Source organism: Ctenopharyngodon idella, chromosome 14, assembly GCF_019924925.1.
Source record: "Ctenopharyngodon idella isolate HZGC_01 chromosome 14, HZGC01, whole genome shotgun sequence".
NCBI lineage: Eukaryota > Metazoa > Chordata > Actinopteri > Cypriniformes > Xenocyprididae > Ctenopharyngodon > Ctenopharyngodon idella.
In genome coordinates, this window is record NC_067233.1 from 640,879 (window position 1) to 667,213 (window position 26,335).

Below are 26,335 nucleotides of genomic sequence, written 5' to 3' on the forward strand. Positions count from 1 at the left end.
CGATCAGCTTATAGCTGAAATGGACCTGATTTAATAAAAAATAATAATTTTATTTCAGCATTAAAGCTGTTATTTTCCTGTTTAATAATGTGAAGCTGCTTTGAAATAGTCTGTATTGTGTACTGAAAAACATCAACACTGAAATGAGCTTGACTGGTGATTTGAGATTTGTCGTCTTAAATGAATTGTGCAGGCTATAAACTCCCCCGTGCTCCAGCTGTTATTGTGACCATCAGAACTGAGAGGATGTTACTGTGTGTGTATGTGGTCTTTTCATTTTACTGTTTTTAAAATTTTATAACTGAATTGCTTTGGGCAAGTTAAGATGTAATCTGGCGTACTCTCATGGAAAAGTGGATAGATTCAGATAGCAGAGAAACCTTGTATGTCATCGGAAATTAAGTGTATCTGAAGCAAGGTTAAAAACATAATCTTAAATTGTGTCTTAACATTTGTTTCTTAACAATATAGCACATTGATAGATTGTTTACTACAATTTTTAAACACTTTCAGTAAAAATATTTGAAAGTTATACTTTTATTCGGAAAGAATGCATTAAATGGATCAGAAGTAATTTTTAAAGGGTTAGTTCACCCCAAAATGAAAGTTCTGTCATTAATTACTGAAAAAAATCCACACCCGTAAGACCTTCGTTCATCTCCAGAACACAAATTAAGATATTTTAATGAAATCTGAGAGGTTTTTTTTATCCTCCATTGAAAGCAACGGAATTACCACATTCAAGGTCCAGAAAGGTACTAAAGACATCGTTAAAACAGTCATGTGACTGCAGTGGTTCAACCTTAATGTTATGAAGAGACGAGAATACTTTTTGTGCACAAAAACAAAACAAAAATAACCACTTTATTCAACAATCTCTTCTTTTCCCTGTCCGTCTGTTAAGCAGTTGGCGCAGTGCTGCGTTTCTGTGTTTATGTCAGAACGCCGGCTCCCGCGTCAGAATCACACGCATGCGTCGTGCTGATCACGGAGTTTGGGTTCCTTGCCGCTGTCGCCTTTGGCTTGCTTAGTTGGGGACACTTGACATTTGACTTGACATTTGATATTCAACAGTGCTTTGATCTGCCTGCATTGACACTATTCTTTTAAGAGCTGCTGTGCAGCCAAATAATGTACCAGTTATCAATGTAAAGCTGCTTTGACACAATCTACATTGTAAAAAGCGCTATATAAATAAAGGTGATGTGATCAGCTTTGGCCAATACTGTCCATTCGGACATAGAACCTGGAAGCTGAAATTTACATTTTTTGGGTGAACTAACCCTTTAAGACTTTTACATTGTTACACAAACAAATATATTTACAATAAATTCTGTTCTTTTGAACTTTCTATTTATCAAAGAATCCTGAAAAAAAATGATCTTTTTTTTTTTTTGCCCATTCCCTGAACTTTAAGAGCAGAACAAGGTTTATTTGTAAAATTATCTCATATCAATACAAATCATATCAATACACAGCTGAGTTTCAAAAATATTCTGCAGTCTGAACACATATCTCAACAAATATGTTTGGAGTTCATCAACTGTACATACAGAAAGTTTTTTTTTTTTTTTTTTTTTTTTTTTTTTTGTTATGGCTTAAAAGCGACGTCCCTGTGCAGTCTCTGTCACCTCTGTCTGTACTCGAGGCCTCAGACATCACGATTTGTGGAGCAAGAACCTCTGAGGTGTAACTGCAAACTTTCTTGCAATTCTGGCCTGGACAGGCGACGCTTAAACTCATCGGTGGTAAAGTAGTACATCACTGGGTCCAGACAGCAGTTCAGACTTGCTAGACACAAGGTAACTGGATGAACATGGAAGACTGCAACCTTAAATGCATCACTAACAGTATTTGATTTGGCCAAGAAGTCTAAAGGGAAAGTTATGTGATAGGGCACAAAACAGACCAGGAATACACTAGCACAACTCAACACCATCTTGAGCGCCTTGTGCTTTTCCCCCGTGTCCTGCAGTACGGAGGTTTTCTCACGCAGACTCGCTGCGGTCAACCACGTGCAGGTGACCACTACAGCCAGCGGAAGAAGGAAACCGGTGATTTCTGCAACTGTCACAAGGGATATTCCTTGTTCTTTGCTGAGTTGCATCATGGGTAGCTCGGCAAAGCAGCATTTTGCATTGGTATTGTTTTTCCGTAGAAGAGGGAACGGCAGACATCCCAAACACACCACAAACCACCCGACTAAAGACCAGCTGCGGTCCCGCCGTCTCTTTGAGCTGCTATAGCGTAGCGGCTGGATGATGAGTCGACAGCGTCTCACACTGATGCAGGCCAGGAAGAAGATGCTGGCATACATATTGACATATTTCACATAGAAACAGACCATGCAAGCGATCTTACCGAAAGGCCATGAATTGTTCAAATAGTAGTAGATGCGCAGAGGTAGTGATAACACCTGCAGCAGATCAGCGATGGCCAGGTTGATCATGAATATCACTGCCTTCTTTGTCTCCTTTACGTAGGCATAAAAAACCCAGAGCGCAAGAACATTGCCGATCAGTCCAGGAACTAGAATCACTGTGTAGAAGACTGCATAAATCCGATGCTGATAATCTCGTATTATTTGTTGCTCAGTGAAATTGCAGGAGATGTCGCTGTCATTCATCTTCCTCTCATTTAACTGGAATCCGAGAGTTTTCCCATCAACTCTATGAATGTTGAGCATTTATTGAGTTCAGCTTGGCATTGCACTGTAGTTTTGGAATGGCACACGTTGTTAGACACCTCTCAGAGTCCAAAACAGCATCCAGTAAACACAAAAATACCTTATCAAAATGAGGTTATTTAAAAAATCCCAGAAATAGTCTTCTGACATTGTTACTTCCACACAAGAGCTGTAGTTTCAATGTGTCCGGTTCTGAAAGACAGCAGAGACGGCTCAAGTTACATACAATAATCCATTCCTATAGATTAACATTAGAAGGAAAACTATGGGATGAAGTTATTCTTATAATTATTAACAAAAACATGCACAGTTATCCATGAACTTCACAAATGTTGCAAATGTATCTTACTATCCACAACCAAACTCTGTTTAACTGGCCCACGACTGAGCCTGGTTTCTCCCAAGGTTTTTTTCTCCATTTTCTCACCTGTTGGAGTTTGGGTTCTTGCCACTGTCGCCTCTGGCTTGCTTAGTCTGGGACACTTATTATTCAACAATATTACTGATCTGTCTGCATTGATACTATTGAACTGAATGAGCTGGACGATGACATCGCTGTTTTCTCCAGAGCTGCACTGTAAACCCTAGCGCCCAAAATAATTCATTGGTTTGAGTAGGACAAATGAACTTTTATGAGTATTTAGCACTTTCTTTTTCTTTCAAGTTCACAGATCTGATATATTTTAAGTAAACTGAACTGTTTCATTGTTCTGAGTTTTATGAACTTATTTCATTTTTCATTTAGATGAACTTAAGTTTAACTGAAACTGGGCTGGGATTTCTATTTCCCAGCATGCTTTGCCCATGGCACTCAAAAGGAAGAGTAAAGGCTAAAATTAAGTGTTATATAATGTTTGTTAATTGATAATGGGAGATTTAGTAATGATTAATATTTTGTTATGCTAATTTAGAAGAGTTTGTGTTAATGTGGGTTTTTGGAGAGTTTCCATGGTGACAAGTGGTGCATGTGGCTTGGTTTGAGAGCAGGTATGTTAAATGCTTTATATTGCTGAACTCATTCAGCAGGTTCTATACCTTTCTGTTGTTAACATGTTAGCAAATTAGCAAGTTAGCATTTTCTGAATTAGCTTGTTATAGCTAGCTATGTTTGCACTAATAAAAATGTTCACATTGAGTTTACATTAAAAATTTTAAGTTAAATGTATGAATTAATGTACTCAAACATTTCAAGTTAAGAACAATTAAAATGTTTGAGTACAAAATAAAAATCTGCCAGTTCTGCTTACTTAAATCTTTCTTAACATAAATATTTTGAGGCAACTGATTGTCTCAATTTTTTTTTCAGTTTTGCCAACTTACTTAAGTTTACAGTGTACTGTTTAGATGAAATGAACTAATTTAATAATTGATGGAACTGAATCAACACTGAACTGACTTCAGCTGAACATCAGCCAAAATACATAATTTTCCTGTTACTACTGTAAAGCTGCTTTTAAACAATTTGTTTAAGACTGTCATCACTCAATGGCTGGCTGTCTAAGTGGTGTCTGCAGAATAATATAGGGTTCATAGACAATTGGAAAAGTTTTGGGGGCAGATCTGACCTGTTGAAAAGAGATGGTATTCATCCCTCCTGGGATGGTGCTGCTCTTCTCTCTAGTAATATGGCACATAGTCTTACACCTATTTCACACTGCATGCGTGAGCAGTGTGTGAGCAGCACATGAGCGTAACTACATCTTCACTGCAGCTGCAGAGACACGCGAGTATTCAGACTGGAAGCGATTGTACAGCATCACAGCAGTGGCTAGAAGTTACATATAAAGTGAGCATTTCTTTACTTAATTCATACTTTAGATCTAATATTGTCACATGGAATCGATATTGATGCCGTTGAAATTCTGCAGCAGAGTGACGACATCTCAGATCATTATCTAGTCTCGTGTATACTACATTTAGCCAAGGCTGCAAAACTGCCTCTCTGCCACAAATATGGTAGAACCATCACTTCTACCACTAAAGATCGCTTTATAAATCTTCCTGATCAGTTTCATCGCCTTAGCATACCAGACAGCTTAGAAGACCTCGATGTTGCAACAGAAACTATTGACTCTCTCTTTTCCATCACTTTAGACACAGTTGCTCCTTTGCGCTTAAAAAAGATTAAAGAAATTAGTCCAACACCGTGGTACAACGAGCACACTCGGGACCTTAAGAGAGCAGCCAGGAAGAGCGCAGCTGGAAGAAAACAAAACTAGAGGTTTTTCGCATTTCGTGGAGAGAGAGAATGATTGAGTACAGAAAGGCCTTAAAAACTGCTAGATCTGCTTATTTTTCAAATCTTTTAGAAGAAAATAAGCACAACCCTAGGTATTTATTTGATACAGTGGCTAAATTAATGAGAAATAGAGCTTAAACTTCTGATGTTTCCAAACAGCACAGCAGTAATGACTCTATGAACTTTTTTACTTTCAAGATTGACAGTATTAGAGAGAAAATTATAACCATGCAACCATCTACTACAGTACAGACAGTGCATTGTAGTGTCCCTGAGGAAAAATTCAATTAATTCGCTGCTTTAGGAGAGGAAGAATTGTCTAAATGTAACAACTCAGAAGGGTATTGATCCATTTGCAGTTTATTCAACAATAAGGGTAATACAGGAATCATAAACCAGGTAACAGGCAGAGGGTCGAGGCAGGCGGCAGACAGGGTAAACAGGGACAGGCAAAGAGGTCGAGGCAGGCAGCAGGCAGGAATAAACAATAACAGGCAGTCCATTCGATAACAGGCAAACAAACAGGAATAAACGCTCAGAAATGATAACCGTGGCTGATCAAGACTTCGCAAGGAACTGTGTGTGAATGAGTGTTTTATAGTGCATGGGTAATGATGTGATTGGCGGCAGGTGCGAGCGTGATCAGTCCCAGGTATGTGGGTGTATGGGAATTGTAGTCCAAATGAACCTAATACTCGGGAGAGGGCTCCCTCTGGCGGCCCAGGAGATCTGGTGCAGAGGACCCAATCGTGACACTAAACTTGTTAAATCATCAAAATCAACAACATGTATGTTAGACCCTATACTGACTAAGCTATTGAAAGAGATGCTTCCAGAGGTCATAGATCCTCTTCTTAATATCGTTAATTCATCTTTATCACTAGGATACATACCGAAAACTTTTAAGCTGGCTATTATTAAACCTCTTATTAAAAAAACACAACTTGATCCTAGAGAATTAGTCAATTACAGGCCAATCTCAAATCTCACTTTTCTGTCAAAAATACTAGAAAAGGCAGTTTCATCACAACTATGTTCCTTCTTGGAATGAAATGGTATCTCTGAGGATTTCCAGTCAGGATTTAGACCGTACCATAGTACTGAGACTGCTCTCATTAGAGTTACTAATGATTTGCTCTTATCATCAGATCGTGGTTGTATCTCTCTATTAGTGTTACTGGATCTTAGTGCTGCATTTGACACTATTGATCACAATATTCTTTTAAATAGACTCGAAAATTATGTTGGCATTAGTGGAATTGCATTGGCATTGTTCAAATCATACTTATCTGACCGTTATCAGTTTGTAGTAGTAAACGAAGAGATGTCATATCGATCACAAGTTCAGTATGGAGTACCGCAAGGCTCAGTACTAGGACCGTTGCTTTTTTCACTCTGTACCCTTAGGCGATATCACTGTTACGCTGATGATACTCAGCTCTATATTTCTTCAAGCCCTGACGAAACTTACCAATTCACAAAATTAACGGAATGCATAGCTGATATAAAAAATTGGATGACCAGTAATTTCCTACTACTAAATTCTGAAAAAAAAAACAGAGATTCTAATTTTTGGACCAAAAACTTCTTCACGTAATAACCTAGAATACTGTGTAACACTTGATGGCTGCTCTGTTAAGTCTTCGTCGTCAGTTAGGAACCTGGGTGTGCTCTTTGATACCAATCTCTCATTTGAAAGCCACATTTCTACCATTTGTAAAACCGCATTCTTCCATCTTAAAAATATATCTAAACTACGACATATGCTCTCAGTGACAAATGCGGAACAGTTAGTTCATGCGTTCATGGCCTCAAGGCTAGATTACTGTAATGCTCTACTGGGTGGTTGTTCTGCTCGCCTGATAAATAAACTACAGCAGGTCCAAAACACAGCAGCTAGAGTTCTTACTAGAACTAGGAAGTATGACCATATTAGCCCAGTTCTGTCAACACTGCATTAGCTCCCTATTAAACATCATATAGATTTTAAAATCTTGATAATTACTTACAAAGCACTAAATGGTTTAGCTCCCCAGTACTTGAATAAGCTCTTAATGCATTATAGTCCTTCATGTCTATTGCGATCAGTTTAAATCTAGACCTAAAAACACATCTCTTTAAACTTGCATACACATAACACATTATCTACTTCTATAATTCAAATCATGTAAATTATTAGGCTGCATTGATTAGGTCAGCAGGAACCGGGAACACTTCCCATAACACCTGATGTACTCGTTACATCATAAGAAGAATGGCGTCTACGATAATATTAGTCTCTCTCTGTTTATTCCGAGGTTTACTCTAGTCTGCCCAATCCAGGCCGTATCCAGATGAGATGAAGAACGACGACAATGCAGTCCTGAAGTGTCAACTAAACTATCCCCTGCGAAGGCCTCCTTCCCTTTCACACACAATAGTGTAGTGCTCTTGTCTCATCCATTCATTCAAACAAGCATGCGTTACTATCAGGTAATGTTTGCTCATTCATGTTTTAATAGTGATTTTTATGGATGCATATAGATTTGAACTGACAGAGAGTTATCGTATGTTCGATTTGTTTAATGCTGTTCACTCTGAAATTGCAGAGTTGTTTGTGTGTCCTTGGGTCACATTCACTCACTTAAATGTGGTCGTGTGTTACTGTAGCTCTGTGTATGGGTTTTATCATTTGAGGTAGAAAGTAGTCTTATTTTGATATATAGGCTGTATCCGAAATCACATACTTCCCTACTATCATAGTAGGTGAAAAACATATGTGACAAAAGAAGTATGTCTGATTTCACCTGAATGCACTCATAAAACAGTAGGCAAAAATTCCCCAGATGTCTGATGGACACTCAGAATGATTCGTCAGAGTATTTGAATGACATTTGAGTGAACTGTATGCTTAAGAAGTATTGTGAAGTTTCTTATTTACATAAATCCTGTTGTTTTCATGAAAGTCTGTTTTGTAGGTATCTTTTAAAGAAGAACCATCCATTTGATTTTTACTCCTTTTTCTTAAGTCCAGTTATCTTAAAGGTATTTGACTAAAGCCGGGTGCACACTGTGAGATTTTGGCCACGATTTGGTCGTCTGAGACAAATTTTGAGAATCCTAAAAGATTCATATAATCCTAGGCAAAAATCTGTAGTCTTTGATCGCTAGTTTGACATGTTCACAGACAGCCGATCAAATTTTTCCTCTGACGAAATTCTGGCAGTGTCAGAAGATTTAGTGCACAATCCTCCAGTGTAACTTCTCCTACGACACACGTCAAATTGTCTTCGTTTTTCAAGACAAGCCATGATCACAATTAACGCTAGAGATGTTTTTGTGGTAACACTTTAGTATAGGGAACACAAATAAACTATTAACTATGACTTTTCCCTCAATAAACTCCTAATTTACTGCGTATTAATAGTCAGTAAGGTAGTTGTTAAGTTTAGGTATTGGGTAGAATTAAGAATGTAGAATAAGGTCATGCAGAATAAGGCATTAATATGTGCTTTATAAGTACTAATAAATAGCCAATATTCTATTAATATGCATGCTAATAAGCAACTAGTTAAAATACCCTAAAATAAAGTGTTACCGTCTTTGTTAGACACCATTTCAGTCCCGCGTGTAACGCAGCTCACAGTCACCGAACGTGTGTGGGTTGATGATGTAAATATCCGGACAAGTTTTCAAGCTCGCATCCGTTTTTAACGCGTCTTGACTGTCGTACGGTCTGACATAAATGACAGCTGAGATCCCACAGTGTGACATGAGGATCATGTTCGTACAGTCTGACAAGCAACAGTCGTAAAGGACTATTATAAATCGTACAGTGTGCACCCGGCTTGCGTTAAAAGGATTTAATACAAGTGTTCATTCAAGGTATTTATAATTTGTGTTTTTCAGGACTAGCACAACTATTGTTACCATCTTTTTTTGTTTTGTGGTGAATTTCTTTTTGGAGAAAATGTGTTAATATTATTTAAGGATATGATTGACTTTGTTTTCTTCTTCCTTGTAAGCATCATGTTTTTCATCTCCGGCTGCTGGTGAGTGAATTCTGTTCTGAATTGGGGTGTGAATTGTGATCAGTGGTTGTATTTTTCTTCACACTTGGCTTTCTGTTCTGTCTTCTCTTTCTCACTGAAAATAAACTTTTCAAAGTGTTTTAGACATCTACTATTTTATGTGAAATATGGTCTCTTTGAATTGTAATAAAACTGCTTGTGCAAGCGATAAAACTCACACTACAGGGTGTTGCCAGTTATCTGCCCTCTTGTTTTATTACAAGTATAACTATTACTTATAAGTATAAAACATAATATAATACTATAATTTTAGCATAGCCTACTCTGTTCACACAGCAGGGCTTCGCTGAAAACGCAGCTGTGAGTCCTGAACATTTACAGGTGTGAGTTCGGTTATAGAATGTGGTTGTTATCATTGACTTGACATGAGCGATAGAAATCCGAAATCCGAATCGCTGAAAAAAGCAGCAGAATAATGATAGAATCATGATGTCCCCTGCGAGACGCCCCACCTCTAAATCCGCCCATGTCTTACTGAAATAATAAATGATCATCATTCGTGTATCATCCTCAGTTTCAGCTGAACCACTAATGCTTACAGAGATATAAAGAAGCCCAAACGAATGAAGAACTGATAAAACAGCTCTGTTGGGGTTTCTGAACGCTTTTGTCAAAGATTATATGGGCAAACAGTAACTTCATCTATTCTGTGTCTTGTGTTATGATGTAAGTTTGATAAAATATTAATAAATATTAACTGAATTTGCTATGGTGCTAAACAGATCTATAGTGAAAGTATTTCTGTTAAAGGGCCACATGAGAAGAGTCAAACCACCAGAACAGTGTAAATCATTAATAAAATCATAGGCGTTTGGCATCACTCAGAGTCTGGAGCTGCTGAATTTCTTTGGCACAGTTCTGTGTGGATCGTGTAAGACAGCGGAAGAAAGTCTTAAAATCCAAACTGATCAAATAGGACACACTAAGTAAAGATGTCAATGAATGCAGGCGTATCACCTGATGCACAAACGCACATATTACATGTTGCATGTACAAATTGATACATTCACACAAAATATAACATTTGTATTCACAAACATGCCTCTATTTGTACAAAATGCTTCACATTCTTGTAATTCAGAATTTTGCAGAGATAATTTGAAAAACATTAGTTTGAGTGTAGTAATGCACATTTTTGAACTTTAGGCTCGATGTGCACACTATAATAATAGCACTGTGGCTTATTCATTATTCAAAGCCAAATGAATCAAATAGGATGAACTCGGAAAAGCATCAGTGAATGAACACGTCACCTGATCCACAAACACACATCTTGTTGCATACACAAATTATGATACACTCAGACAAAAGAAAACATTTGTGTTTATAAACATGGATCCATTTGTACAGTTTATTTCACATTCATTGTGAATTATACAGATAAAAGTTGAATGGAATTTGGTTGTGGATAGTAAGATACATTTGCATCATTTCTCAAGTTCCTGGATAACAGTCACATACGTTCTGAACACAAAATTTGCATTCCTGACCACCTGATTCAGAGCATCTACAGAGGTCTGTGTGTCTGAGAGAGTTGTTTTTCATATTGTTTTCATATAGGCAAAACTCTGCAGTGTGTGCTGACACTAGATTCACACCGAACAACACCCCTGAGAACAAATGCAGCAAGATGTTTTTTTTAGGTGGGTCACAGTTATTCAGTATGATCATCCAGAAACCCTTTTTTTCCTTTTTGCGATTTGTCACAGTGTGTGTGTGGTTTGTGGGTGGTGTGTGTACAAGGTTCACAATGAGACGTGTCATTTATCTCTGTATGGGAATTTCCGTGTATTACTGCACTCGTTTCAAAGTAACATATCATCCCGCTTGACTGCATTTTACAATAAATACAGAATTTTCTGCTATTGATTATTGATGTCATTCTCTCAGACTACATAAATGATTACATGTTGAAATCCTACAAACACAAATCCAAACCAGCTGGATCTATAAAATCTAAATATGCTGATTAGTATGACACGTGTGATGCTTAAATATTTGGAAATTGTTTTGTTTTTTTGTAAGTTTTGGGTATAGGTGGGATATATTGTTATAAACAGTCTGTTGAAATAACTGTCCATGTGAATGGACATAAGGGTTAACAGGGTAAAAGTCACACTGAAAAAGAACAAAGTGCAAATTCACAGCGGAAATGTTGCTAAAAAGATCAGTTTCCTGAATGGACAGAATAAGTTTTAGATGAACAATCAAAGCAGAGCCAGAATCTCAACAGAACTCTGGGCAATTGAGATTCAAGTACATATTAACGTTAGCCAGTTTTACATTAGCTGATCGTTGTGACACGTTTGGCTAAGTCAACTGAATAATATTATTTAAATTAATCTTTTGGTAGATGTATATTATTACTAGTAGTAGCAGTAGTAGAAGTATTATTCATATTATTGAACTTCAGACTGTCTTTAGATTCAGCTTGGCTTCCACAGTATTTCTGTGTTCTTTTTTAAGAGTGTAAGAGTGAAAGATGAATCTTAATGTCAAATGTAGGACAGAGATCAGCAGGCAGAGTTTAGTCTTATTGAGTTTTGAAAGCATGTAAAAAAGACGCCCCTGCTTTTGTCAACCACCCGTATTCATACAGCATTCATACACAGAAGGACATGTAAGCATTATTCTAGTTAAGGTTCAGCCCAGTTTAGGTCTACCACAGTTAATAATGGTCTGATCTACACGCAGTAAAGAAGAGTATAAAAGAGTATCTTACCTTGTTAAGTGAGTGAATGTGGTCTCTGCATGAATGGCTGACAGAAACACACTTCAACCCATGAACATGTGATCGCAACCCAAAGTAGACAACGTTTCATCAGACAAACTCCCTATTTCTCAATATCTACATCACTCCAACTCACTAATGGAAACACATCACCTTTGAAACAGTTTTGACTTTTTTCCTGTATTTAAAATATATTTATATATATATTGTATCCCGACTGATGTACTTTCTGTTTCTGTGTCAGCTCACACTGACAGTTTTTTCTTGATGTCAGTAGTTTCCTGTGGGGGTGTGAACAGCGTTCTGCTGCTTTTCTACTCCTACTTCTGCTATTTCTCACAGTGTTGGATGATCGCTGCTGGTGATGAAAAAAACAACATTCTCCTGAGACAAGTTGCTTTTGCTTTTCTTTACAGTTTTTAAGACATTCATTTAAAAAAAAAAAAAAAAAAACTATTCTGCATTAGATTTACATATTATAACAGACATATTGACTGGAAACTGTGAATACATCCACGGTTAATTACTTACATTTATATTGATTGACTGAAAGAGAGCCGGACATTGATGATTCCAGCCAGCTGTGCTTTATGTCATTCAAAATATTAAATTAATAGAAAGAACTCAGGGCTATTTATTTATTTATTTATTTATTCTATTTTTTTTTTTTTTTTAATGATTTTTGTCAGATATTTTTTCTTTCAGCCTGTTTTCTGTTATATTCTTAGCACATTATTGTTCATCTATTGCTATTGAGTGTATACATGTAATTTCATAATTTTTAAGCGAATGTGTTGTGTCAATTCACTGAATCACACTTCTATCCCTGATCGAATTGAAATTGTCAACAACCCTTCTCTCAGCTCTCATCAGATACTCTGAATAAATCTATCTTTGACATCAAAAGCATTCAATCTTGTAAGACATTTATATCTCTGTGTGTTAAAGTTTGACCTCAATAATGCCAGCTGTCATGATTTCTGTCTTGTGTTAAAGGACTTTTAAGTTGAAGTGTTTTCTGTTCCTATTGTTTCTGTATTTAGTTAATGTTTGGTTTGTACCTTGTTTGTTTCCATAGTTACCCTCACTTGTTTCCATGACAATTCATCACCTTCACCTGCCCTTGTTATCTTGAGCATTTAAACCCAGTGTTTTCCCATGTTCTTTGTCTGGTGTTTCACATGTAGTTTTCAGTTCTGTTTGGCCTACCTTTCCACGTGTCTTGATTTACTCTGTTTGGCCTTTGTGTGGATAAATGTTGTTATTTTATTCAGTGCTTATTAAAAACATGTATAGGGTAGGCAGGAGCAATACAGGTTCTATCCTACCTATTACATCAATCGCTACAGTGACTTCATTTCAGATTATTTTAACTACTCATATCATATTCATTAATATTAATTTAAAATATAGACAATACTTATATAACTGTAATTGTCTAGATTGGCAATATGTTTAATCTGCCCTATATTAAAGCCTTCCTTTTTTGTTTTCTATTAAAAACAAAAATAACAGAACATGAATTTATCAATTTTCCATTTCTATAATTCAAAGTAACATCAAAACCACAAATCCCTTTACTCTGAGGCTATAAATGTGACTGCTGGATCAGAACAAAATAACTGCGTTTACACACAAAATCTTTACTTGTCACACAATTTCTGAAACCTGACACTCAAATAGCAGAACCACACACCAAATCTGTGAAACCACACACTAATTCTCGGCCCTTGACTCAGTTTTCAATTTCATGAAACACTTTTTGCAAAACACAACACACAATTCTCTGTAACACACAAAAATCTAACAGGAAGAATCTTGATTTCCTTTTTCAAACACAACCTTTGTTTCTGTCCAACTGCACATGGTTGATGTATTTCTTTTCTTTTGTACTGTGTAATACTGTATTCACAACCACAATTACTTACAGTAAAAGAAAAAAAAGGTTTGGTTTCAATCTTGCTTTCGTGTTTACCGTAAGTTGTTCAACATCTCTCTGCCAGTTACTTTCAGTCTTGTACAGAACTGTACACAGGAGCTCATGAAGGAGCTTTAGGTTTTGGATAGCTGTATATATGATACATCCCAAAATAGAATATTATAGCAGAGGTGTTTGCAACTTAAGACAAATGTTTGCTTTTGAGATGTGTTTGTAATATTTTGAATGCAGTGCTTCATTTTGCAAGAGAGAGGCAGTTTGCATTTTGTGTGTGCAATTCTTGGATTTGTGTGTAAAGTTTTGAGGACACACTTTAGAATACTGATCCTTCATTAATGAATAACTACACAGGAGCAAATGAATAATGCATTATTAACACTCTAGTAACTACTATTAACTAACAAGAAACTCTGATTAATGAATTAGTAAGTAATAGTGATCAGTTGAAGGTGGTAGTTCACTATTAGCTAATCAGTAACTACTGTTTTTTCATTCCTCCCAGAGAACTACTGAGAACTACTATATACAGGTTCATAATTAATGTGAATAATGCATAATGTATAATTAATTCTAAAGTGAAGGTCATGGTAACACACTAGTAATGACTGAAGTATTACCAAATCCTTCAGAAGGAATTACTAATTATTTGGATCAGTATTATAAAGTGAAAAACATGATAACTCTCTAGTAACTACTGAAGTCATTGTAAACTTTTGAGGTTTTTGTAAAGTATTGGATAGTAATAACTCAAGAGTTACAACATAATTCTAAAGGAACTACTAATTATTTGGATCAGTATTCTAAAGTGAAGATCATGGTAACCCACTAGTAATTACTTAAGTGTTACCAAATACATCAGAAGGAATTACTGAACAAAAACATACAAAAACCTCAAAAGTTTACAATGACTCCAGTAGTTACTAGAGAGTTATCATGTTTCTCACTTTATAATACTGATTCAAATAATTAGTAATTCCTTCTGAAGGATTTGATAATACTTCAGTCATTACTAGTGTGTTACCATGACCTTTAGAATTAATTATACATTATGCATCATTCATGTTAATTATGGGAGGTATGAAAAAACAGTAGTTACTGATTAGCTAATAGTGAACTACTACCTTCAACTGAACACTATTACTTACTAATTCATTAATCAGAATTTCTTGTTAGTTAATAGTAGTTACTGCTTTTGATGCTGATCACACACAACTCTACCTCTCATTCTAGTTGGATGAAGAGGCAGACCACCACCTTAAGCTCCTACTCGCTAAGACAGAACTTCTTGTGGTTCTAGTGAACTCCACACTTGAACATAACGTCACCATTCATCTAGGCTCTTCAACAATCACACCTTCCAGGACAGCCAGGAATCTTGGAGTTATGACTGACGATCAGTTGAGCTTCACAGAACATTCAGCTAGAACTGCCTGATCGTGCAGATTTACCCTGTACATTAGGAAGATCAGGCCCTTCCTGATATCATGATATCACTTTCACAGACCATTACCTTGACTGTTCCACTGGTGACCTTCCTGCCTTATTCCACCCAAGCAGTGTTGTCATTAGCCATTCTGTCTTAAGCAGCGGCGTCTTCAGCCACAGCTCTGTCAGCGAGCAACAAACAAACAAACAACCCTGATGGGTCTTTCATTATATCTGGTGATTTCAACCATGCAAACCTAAAGGCAGTTTTGCTGAAGTTCTAGGGGAAACAACACATTAGACCTGGTTTACACAATGGGAAAAAATGCATACAAGGCCTCGGGTGCTCGGATCACATTTCTGTTATGCTAATTCTAGCATACAGACCACTTCTCAAACTTGCCAAACCTGTTCAAAAGTACATCACAGTGTGGCTAAATGGTATCTCAACACTCCAGGACTGCTGTCAGTACACCGACTGGAACATGTTCAAAGAGGCAGCCAACTACAACGATCACACAGACCTTCAAGTATACACTGATACCAGTGACTGCTTATACAAGTAGATTGATGATGTGACAGTCACCAAGACCATCCCCACATGTGCCAACCAGAAACCATGGCTGACAGCAGAGGTCCGTGAGCTGCTAAAGATGCTTTCAGTTCAGGAGATGAAGAAGCCCTTAAAACGGCAAGAACCAATCTGTCACGTGGCATCAAAAAGGCAAAACAGTTGTATGCACAAAAATTAATTAACTTCACAGACAGCAGTAACACACAGAGCCTGTGGCACGCCATTCAGACCATCACTGACTACAAGCCCCTGCCACAGGCCTGTGATTATGACACATCCTTCCTAGATGCACTCAACCACTTCTACTCATGGTTTGAGATGCAGAACAATACACCCGCACAATAACTACCCACACCTCCCAATGACGAGGTCTTCTGTCTGTCTGCAGCTGACGTAAGGAAGACCCTATCCAGGATTAACCCACGCAAGGCTGCAGGTGCTGACAACATACCTGGCCATGCACCGAGAGACTGTGCTGAACAGCTGACAGCTGTTCATTGACTTCAGCTCAGCATTCAACACAATAATCCTACAACAACTCATCAACCAACTCGCTCTGTATTTGGATACTGGACTTTGTAACTGGAAGACCTCAGTCAGTCCATGTCGGCCACAACACCTCGAGCACTACTATACAAGGACTGCTCTTTGTGCTGCACTGCCAAGTTCAGCTCCAACCACATCAAGTTTGCTTATGACACAACTGTGGTAGGCCTCGTCAGCAACAACGATGAAACAGTCTACAGAGAGAAAGTGGCACAACTGTCCAAATGGTGTGGTAATAACAACCTGTCCCTCAATGTAGCGAAGACAAAGGAGGTTGTGATGGACTTCAGGAGAAACTCTGTCGACCACCTCCCACTGACTACCGGCAGCTCAACTGTGGAGAGAGTCAGCAGCACTAAATTTCTGGGAGTGCACATGACAGAGGGTTTCACCTGGACCACCAACACTACATCACTCTCCAAGAAGGCCCAACAGCACCCCCACTTCCTATGCCGTCTGAAAAAAACAAGTCTCCACCTAACCTCACCACATTCTACAGGGGCACCACTGAGAGTGTGCTGACCAGCTGCATCACTGTCTGGTATGGAAACTGCAGTGCTGCAGACCACAAGACCCTACAGAAGAGAGTGAACACACATGCAAAGAACATCAGTGTCCCTCTCACCTCCATCCTGGATATTTTCCTTGCACAATGCTCCAGTAAAGCCACCAGCATTGTGAAGGACCCCACCCATCCCTCCCACAGTCTCTTCAAGCTCCTGCCATCAGGAAGACGGTACCGAAGCATCTGAGCCCGCTCTGCCAGACTGCTGCAGCTTAATTCCCCAGGCTGCAAGAGTCCTCAACTTAAACCGTGTTCAAACCCCTACATCCTGAACCAGAAACATTAACACTCCCACCCCATCCCACCACACACTTAACCTCTTGGTGCTATTGCCCGCCAAGGGCTGTTTATTTCAAAAATTGTTTACAATTCTTATGTGCAATACTATGTGAGCGAGTAGACTACTCATAGGTGGGCCTTACAAACCATCCACCTTCGGTAATACTCTTGGTAACGCTTTATTTTAGGGTCCAATTCTCACTATTAACTTATTATCATGCCTTAATCTGCATGACCCTATTCTACATCCCTTAATCCTACCCAATACCTAAACTTGACAACTACCTTACTAACTATTAATAAGCAGTAATTAGGAGTTTATTGAGGCAAAAGTCATAGTTAATAGTTAGTTCCTAGTGAGAATTGGACCTTAATCTAAAGTGTGGCCATACTCTTGTCTCTGACCACTAGGGTTGGGAACCGAGAACTGGTTCTCATCCGGAACCGGTAGTGTTTTTTGAAAAGAACTGGAACCATGCAAGATTTCTAAGTTTCGGTTCCGAAAACAGTTCTGGTGTGATAGGTGGGCGAAGTGCGTGGAGTGTATCCTTTAATAGAGACATCTCACATCATGAATATTAGGCTATAGCAATGAATGCACTGAAAAGCCCTCGCGCTACTCACATACGTCAGATTACAATGCAGAGAGAGAGAGAGAGGTGCCCAAAGCTGCACGATTAATCTTTAAAAGATCACGTTCTCGATTTCATCACCCACATGATCTAATTCCTAAATGACAACGATTTGCCCGTGTATATTAAACATTTGAACAAAATAAAATCGCGACATTCAAATCTGCGTTCGCGCATCCGTTGATCTAAAGAGAGTTGTCATGTCACAAACAATCTTTTCAAACACACAGTATCATTATTTCTGTGTGACAAATAGGCCTATTCCAATTATGGTATACAAAAGCTTATTATTCAGATCATGGGCGTTTCCTCTGAGGAGGCAAGAGAGGCAGTGCCTCCCTTAAAAAAAATAGGATGAGAAAATAATCCATATTACATATAAAACAACACAAAGATTACAAATTATGACATTAAAAAGAGTGCAAGTCACTCGTATTTCTTAAGGAACACTGCCCAACAGCGACACCCGCAGGTAAAGTTACAGCAGGAGGCATGCCTCCCTTTGCTCTCACAGGAAACAATAGAAAATCATCAGACCCCCGGCGTGCGGTTCTGTGGGGGGTAATTGAGAATGAATGGGGGAAAGTCACGTGAGAGGAGGCAATGTCTCCATCGCGCTATGATTGGATGTAATTGGTTATGATTGGATATGATTGGTTTGTGCGATAAATCCCGCCTCTTGTTGACGTGCACGTTCTGCGCGTCAGTTTGACTGAACAAATGATGGCATCAATGGGAAGACTAATTGAAAAGTAAGTAAACAGATCACCCAGTTAGATATCACCGCTTTATGTCACGTCAAAATCAAACTCGAAATGGACTGAAAACACGATGACTGCGGGGGGTTTTAGTGCAGTCAGCTTGGTGCAAATACATCTTCGTGTCTGTGACAGACGGTGTTTACGGAGCATGACTGATGATCCAAAATAGCCTAAGTTGACTATTAAAAAGAAAAACATCAATACACAAATAAAATATATTGTTTAAATTATTATTGCCTTTAGTTATTATTTTTGGAACTTGCTTAAAACACTAACTTGATGAGATTGACTTGGTTTTGATAAGTAGAACATTACGTTGTTAATGTAAAATTACAAAATAGAATTGTATTTGGTTTCTTTTTTATGTAATGTTCATTTAACAAGGAAGATGTGTCAACGTTAAGAGTAATGCATGAATTTACATTGATTCATAAATAAATAAAAAATGTGCACAACTGCACACCACTGATTCAGATAGAAACGCTTATGTTTATGTATAATAAATTACCTTCTGAAAGTGTCTGGACTTCAAATAACGACTGTATCGACTGCATTGTTACGCCACTAGGTGGCAACAAATTTACTGTTAAAAATGTGTCTATCACTGAATCATTCTTTCAGAAACAAGTCTTTATGAATCCAACTTACAAAAAAATTCTGTTTCGCCTGTCTGGATCTTACATGTGTGTTCAAGCATCTTATCTAATTTGTGGTAACACTTTAGGTTCATTTATGAACTAACCATGAGTAATACATTTGTTACTGTATTTGTTAATCTTTGTTAATGTTAGTTAATAAAAATACAGCCGTTCATAGTTTGTTCATGTTACTTCACAGTGCATTAACTAATGTTAACAAATACAACTCTTGATTTTAATAATGTATTAGTAAATGTTGAAATTAACATTAACAAAGATTAATAAATGCTGTAGAAATGCAGTTCATTATTAGTTCATGTTAATGTAGTTAACTAATGTTAACTAATGAACCTTATTGTAAAGTGTTAGCGAATTTGTTGAGATTAACAGTCATTTTACAAGAATAATAAACACAAAAAGGACTGTCTGAGTCAAGTATTGTGCATTTTTCCCTTACTACTATTTTTTATTAGTTGTTTAATTATTTTAGTGGAACCGGAACCGGAATTGTTAGGCTGAACCGTAATCGGAACCGGAACCAGAAAATTTCTCACCCTACTGACCACCCCTGTTTGCACTGTTTTTGCCTTGATTCACGAGTTCACACTTACAAATAAGTCATATTGAATAAATGGTATGCTTATTTAGCGTGCTGTCAAGGGAGAAGGCTCCTAGCTCGGTATTTGGCCCGAACCCAGAGTACCCCCCTCCATTTCAGGTTAAGAAGTAACCAGGTGAGTGTGGAGGAATGCTGAAAACTGTCAAGGAATCATGGGTGAGTCGACTGTGTTTAAATCCAGGCCTGCACTCATGCTGAGTGGGTAGATATGTTGATTAATGATTGTTGAAAGCTGGTTGAGATGACATGATGATTGGATAGATTATTTGACCATGCTCCTTCCGAACTTTGTTAATAAAACATCATATGTCTTCTGTACCACTGCACTATGTGTTGTTTCATGTGTAAATTCAAGTATCTCTAAAGTTTTATGTAAAGTATTTATGTAAAGTATATGTGTAGTTAGATTACTCTTTAAATAGGTTAGGTATGTGTAGGTTTATATAGCTGGTTTAGCTATGTGTAGGTTTGAATAGGTTTATATTGTTTATATACAGTTGCAAGAAAAAGTATGTGAACCACTTGCAGAATCTGTGAAAATGTTAATAATTTTAACAAAATAAGGGAGATAATACAAAATGCATGTTATTTTTTATTTAGTACTGTCCTGAGTAAGATATTTTACATAAAATATGTTAACATATAATCCATAAGACAAAAAAAATATCTGTATTTATTAAAATGACCCCATTCATAAGTTTGTGAACCATTGATTCTTGTGTGTGGTTACCTGGATGATCTACGACTGTTTTTTTGTTTTGTGATGGTTCTGATGCTTGATGCTTCGGAAGCAACAGAAGATACTTGCATGTTTCCCGGAAGACAAATTAAATACAATTTAACTGCTCAGAACAAACAAGAGACTCATGAACAACCATCACACAACAAACAAGCAGTCGTGGATCATCCAGGTAACCACACACAAGAATCAATGGTTCACAAACTTATGAATGGGGTCATTTTAATAAATACAGCTATTTTTTTGTCTTATGGATTATATCTAAACACCTTTTATGTAAAATATCTTACTCAGGACAGTACTAAATAAAAAATAACATGCATTTTGTATGATCTCTCTTATTTTGTTAAAATTTTGCACAAACAAGTGGTTCACATACTTTTTCTTGTAACTGTAGTTTTACACCTGTGCCAACTGTGCACTCTGAACTGGCTTATTTTGTACAGTTGGTTTGATCTCATCATTAGAAATAAGTGTGAACAAGTTTGAGATATTGCGTGTAAATGACGACAACTGTGTTTTAGTTGTTTAACTTTTGCCTGCCTGTAGTATGAGACAGCTTTCTTCTTTAGAAAGTTCTTTACAGATAAAATGTTGACATAAGACAGCATATTATTCCTCTGAATTGTGATTTGTCTGTTCCCCTTTTTTGTACTTCAACTGTTAAAGAATTCCAGGCAATCTCTTTGAACTCTTTCCATGATATTATTAAGCAGCTAAAACCTACCACATGTCCGCAAGACAACGTTCCCACTCGGTTCTTGCTTCAGGTCTTCGATGTTGTTGGGCCAATTATTTTAGCTGTAATAAACAAGTCTCTTCTTACTGCTACTGTCCCAAAATACATGCAATTGTAAAATCCTTGCTTAAAATACCAAAATCTTGACCCAACCATTCTATCAGATTATAGAAACATTTCAAATGTATCTTTTCTTTCAAAAGCATTAGGAAAGGCTGTTTTAGTACAACTGCAGAATTTTTTTCTGTGTGGGTTTAGGAAAAATCATAGTACTGAGGTTGCACTTTTAAAAGTCTTGAATGATATTTTACCTTTTTATCTGTAGACTTCGGGGACTCTGTGATTCTTCTGCTATATATGCTTAAGGAAGCATGCTTAAATATATGCTTCCTTTGGGGTCCATTTTTGCCAAGTGTGATTGTGCACCTAATCAGTTACACAATGAATGCCCCTAATAGAGACCCAAATACACAAGCCTCCCTAATAAGCCTCCCAAATGAAGAATGACAAGCAAAAACATAATGCCACAAAATCATTAGTTTATTTCTCCATGATTAAAACACATCAACGTCAATAAAAACAAAAACCCTCACAATCAAAAATTTTACCAGTCAGCTTAACCCAAATACTAAACATTCATTGGCATTAATTGCTGAGGTGGCCACAATACTGTACAGGAGATCCAATGATGCAAACATTCAGTTACTGTACACTGAACCTTAACAAGGTAGTCCGCCAATGGGTTGTGTTTTAGTCAGACCAAATGGACCGGCCAACACTACAAAACAAAAAACAAAAAAAACAAACAAACCATACAACCCCACAAAGCAATACAAACAAAAACAACAGCAACAACAACAACAACAATAATAGTAATAATAAAGATGATAATGATAATAATAACAACAACAACAACAATAAATCAAAATGACAAAAAAAAAAAAAACAGGGACAACAAACAACAAAAAAAGGTAACAAAAGTTTTTTTGTCTTTGCACAAAACATTAGATAAGGCTCAAAACTGTGAACACAAATTGCACTGCAATTAAACAAACCAAACCAATTTGCAAAACACTAACTACTTAAACAAAATACAATAAACAATGAGCCAATAAAGAAAAACTAAACAAGTACATTCAATTTAACACACACACACCAGGTGGCGCCGGAACAAAAGGCCACTGTTTTATAGCACACAGAGACAAGCTGCATCCAGACAAACAGCAAAATAACGGCGTTCAAAACCACAAAGAACAAGCAGCAATCCAGACTCTACATGAGCCACAGCAAAACACCAGCTGGCACTTCTTCTGTGCGAGACACACTTAACATGCCCACTAACAAGGCCTGGATACACCGACTAGTCAGAGGAGTGGAGAAAATGTGCCACACAAACAAGTCACACCATCAATGCCACGAGGAGGAAGATCACACCTGTGCCTGTATATAAGTATGTGATTGCCTGACCAACCCACCACACAATCCACATTCTTAAAGGGCCGACACAAGCGTGGGGTGTCATTTCGTTTTTATGCTGATGACACCCAAATCTACCGGCCCTTGAAGAAAAATGACAAAACAGGCTTGAGACCCACGGTTATTCTCTTGAGTCGGTTCGGCTGTGTGTGCAACTGATGTCATATCAGGACAGGGGGTGTGGCTTCTGGTGGTGCCCCGCCCATGAGGAGGGGCCAAGTCTGAATGTTGTGTTTACTAACAGTTACTGAAAATCCTGTATAGTGCACCTTTAACTATAAAAATCCCAGACGAATCTCACTCCCTTAATGGCTGAAATTCTGTAATTAATTATTCACCCTTAATGTCATTCTAAACCATGATTTTCTTTTTTTCTTTTTCTGTGGAACACGAATCAAAATGTTTTGCTGAATGATGTTGTTCTTTTCCATACAAATTTAAGTGAACAAGAAACTAATTCAATACACAGATACATACGGCAAATTCATATCAGGACATTTATGAGTAAATGAGGGAGAAACACATCATCAAAAAATTAAACAGTTTTCAAATATATTTTACATTTAATGGCATTAAATTAAACACCTTTAAATGTTTAATCTAATTTATTAAACATTAACACATTTAATCTAATCTATTCTAAGTACAAGACAATAATGAACAATAAAGAACAACACATGAAGAGCGTGAGTGTGTATCCAATTATTTATGTTATCAGGTGTCCATTGATCCATGAATATGCAGTATTGTTTCCATTATTTTTTAACTTTGTCAAATAACCAGGTGTTTAAAATGATTAGTTTGCTCAGTCAGTGTCAGATAAAGTTAGTTTGGCATTTTCACTTCTATCAGTGCTTTTTGTCTATTCAGATTGAAACATTATCAGTTCATCCTGTTGGAATTCGATGTCTGCATTATATAAAAATAAACGTCTCTGTCACGCAGTCCATAGAAAGTTTAATTTCTGTTCCATTCAAATTTAGTCTTTAATGCTTTTCACTATTAAACTTCAAATACTTCATACAGTGTTTGCAACTATGCCAACATAAAATGTTCATTTATATTGTAAGCTTTATGTTTGTATTATATTTTCAAGCAATGTATAGCATTCAACAAATACTCCAGTTTGGCAAGATTTAAGCATGATGTGAAACATTTGATCCATTGAAAGTGACAAACAAACAAATACTGAATAGTTGCTTGTTGCAGCCCTACACTAAATGTTTTAACAAAAATGAAAAATTCATCATCGATGAAAATGCACTGCGGACGCGTCACATGCTCATTACTCATTCCCGATAAGAAGACGTGCTCTCCATACTCATCAGACGGCCTCTGAGCACAGAGCTGCCATGCTGGGACAGCTGCTGCTTGAACTCGGTGGTCAGGAAGTAGTAGATGAGAGGGTTGAGGCAGCAGTTCAGGCTCGCCATGCAGAGAGAAATAGGGTGAAACTGTCTGATGGCCCGACTCACTTCACAGTTTGTTATAATGCACTGGGTTACCATCAGATAAAGCAGGAAGTTGATGTGGTAGGGGGCGAAACAGAAGAGAAAGACACCTGTGCACACCCTGACCATGCGCAAGGCCTTTCTTGTGTTACTGGTGGACTGGTCGTTGCGATTCTTCTGTCGCAAAGAGTTCACTATTAAGTAAGTACAGAAGCCAATGATGATTAATGGACCAAGAAATCCAAAGAGTTCAGCAGCGGCCATCATGGAAATGGCTAAGTGAAATTGCAGCTTTCGCATTGGCAGGTCTTTGAAGCAGCTTCTGTTTTCCTTTGCTGAATCTGGTCTGTTCCTCATTAAAATGAAGGGTGAGCAGCAGAGCCCCACCACCACCCACACTATAACACTGATGCAGACGTCATAGCGGGACTTCCAGTGCTTGGCGCGAAACGGCCACATGAGAAAAGCACAGCGCTGGATGCTGATGCAGACCAGAAAAGCGATGCTAGCATACATGTTAAGGTATTTCAGGTAAAAACACAGCAGACATAACCCGCTGCCAAAAGGCCAATCTTGTCGGATGTAGTAGTGAATTCGAAGGGGCAGCGACATCACGTGAGCCAGGTCAGCTATGGTCAGGTTAATCATGAAGATGATGGCTTTCGTCTTTTTGCTGTGAATCGAAGAGAACCCGTGGCATTAGAAGACACCTGCGACTCTAAACAGACCTCTTGAAATACATCTAAGAAAAGCAGATTCTCCTGATGTGGTTTGAAAGCTTGATCAGTACTGTCACAATGAGTATCCAGGAAAGACTCTGTTAATGGTGAAATTTCTCAGAGGAAATGATGCTGTGACATTGTAAAATGTTTTCATATTACTCAACTTACATTCTGAATCTGTCGAAATACTTAAAAGCTAATTGCTAATTGCACCACCTCTGAACAGAGTGAATAGAAAATTGTAATATTGTAGACCAGCTTGGTTCTCCAACAGATGTAAGTTAAGCCGGGTTCACACTGTACGAATTACAATAGTCCTTTATGACTGTCGCTTGTCAGACTGTACGAACATGATCCGTGCTGTAAGCCGTGACGCTCTGACGGATCTCAGCTGTCATTGATGTCAGGCTCATTAAAAACAGACACGCGCAAGTTTTACATCTTCAATCAGTGACACGATCTGTGACGGGATTGAAATGGTGGCCAGCAAACAAAAATGATCTCTAAAGTTAATTTTGATCATGGCTTTTCTTGGAAGGAGAACCGGATAAAAATGAAGGTTTGATGTTGTTGCATCATCAGGTTCTGCGCTCCTATTGCTCTTTGATTTGATGTTATCTTTGGAAAAGCCTCAAAACTACTGACACTGCCAGAATTTCATCAGAATTTGTCTCAGACGGACAAATTGTGGCCAAAATCATACAGTGTGAATCTGGATTTATTAAGTTATTATTAAGGATGAAACACTGACCTTATGAATCGACACAGCACCCAGAGAGCCAGGGTGTTGCTCAGCAGGCCTGGGATGAAGATAATCAGGTAAAAGAACGTGTAGAGTTGGTTCATGGCTGTTTCCCAGTCAGTCATATTGGTTGAACAGTGGTAGTTCACCGTGTTGTTCAGACATGACATATTCATGACTGTGAAACTTTGATGTCATTTATTGTAGACAGAAAATCAGAAAACTGTGGAATGAAATGAAAACAACTTTGAAATTTCTTCCGGTTAATTCTACTGAGTAATTACTGCTAAAATACAACACACCCACAAACACACACACACACACACACACACACACCCACAAACACACACACACACACACACACACACACACACACACCCACAAACACACACACACACACACACACACCCACAAACACACACACACACCCACAAACACACACACTCACACACACACACACACACCCACAAACACACACACACACACACACACACAAACACACACACACATACATACACACACAAACACACACACACACACACACACACACACACATACACACACAAACACACACACAAACACACACACACATACATACACACACAAACACCCCCCCCCCCACACACACACACACACATATATATATATATATATATATTCACAAAATTTGTCTTAGACAGCCAAATTGTGGCCAAAATCATACAGTGTGCATCATGTGTGTGTGTATATATGAGCAAAAGATCAAGCAAAATGGTTGACAAA

At 37.7% G+C, this 26,335-nt stretch overlaps 2 protein-coding genes across 3 annotated transcripts; both read right to left on the bottom strand.

The window, feature by feature from the left end:
* Window positions 1-519: 519 nt before the first annotated feature.
* gpr174 (G protein-coupled receptor 174) lies at window positions 520-25,782 on the bottom strand. 2 transcript variants are annotated; one of them, XM_051860284.1, is made up of 2 exons: window positions 25,583-25,782; window positions 520-2,878 (listed from the first exon to the last, which is right to left on the bottom strand). In XM_051860284.1, the coding sequence occupies exon 2, from the start codon at window positions 2,684-2,686 to the stop codon at window positions 1,652-1,654; it is 1,035 nt and encodes a 344-aa protein (XP_051716244.1). In that variant the 5' UTR covers window positions 2,687-2,878; window positions 25,583-25,782; the 3' UTR covers window positions 520-1,651. The 2 variants fall into 2 exon arrangements, with proteins under 2 accessions (XP_051716244.1, XP_051716243.1); XM_051860283.1 differs by lacking the exon at window positions 25,583-25,782 and adding an exon at window positions 11,718-12,024.
* Window positions 21,705-25,795, bottom strand: p2ry10 (P2Y receptor family member 10). Its single transcript, XM_051860286.1, has 2 exons — window positions 25,583-25,795; window positions 21,705-24,782 (listed from the first exon to the last, which is right to left on the bottom strand). Exons 1-2 carry the CDS (start codon window positions 25,747-25,749, stop codon window positions 23,948-23,950), a joined length of 1,002 nt encoding a protein of 333 aa, XP_051716246.1. The 5' UTR covers window positions 25,750-25,795; the 3' UTR covers window positions 21,705-23,947.
* Between the last annotated feature and the right edge of the window lie 540 nt (window positions 25,796-26,335).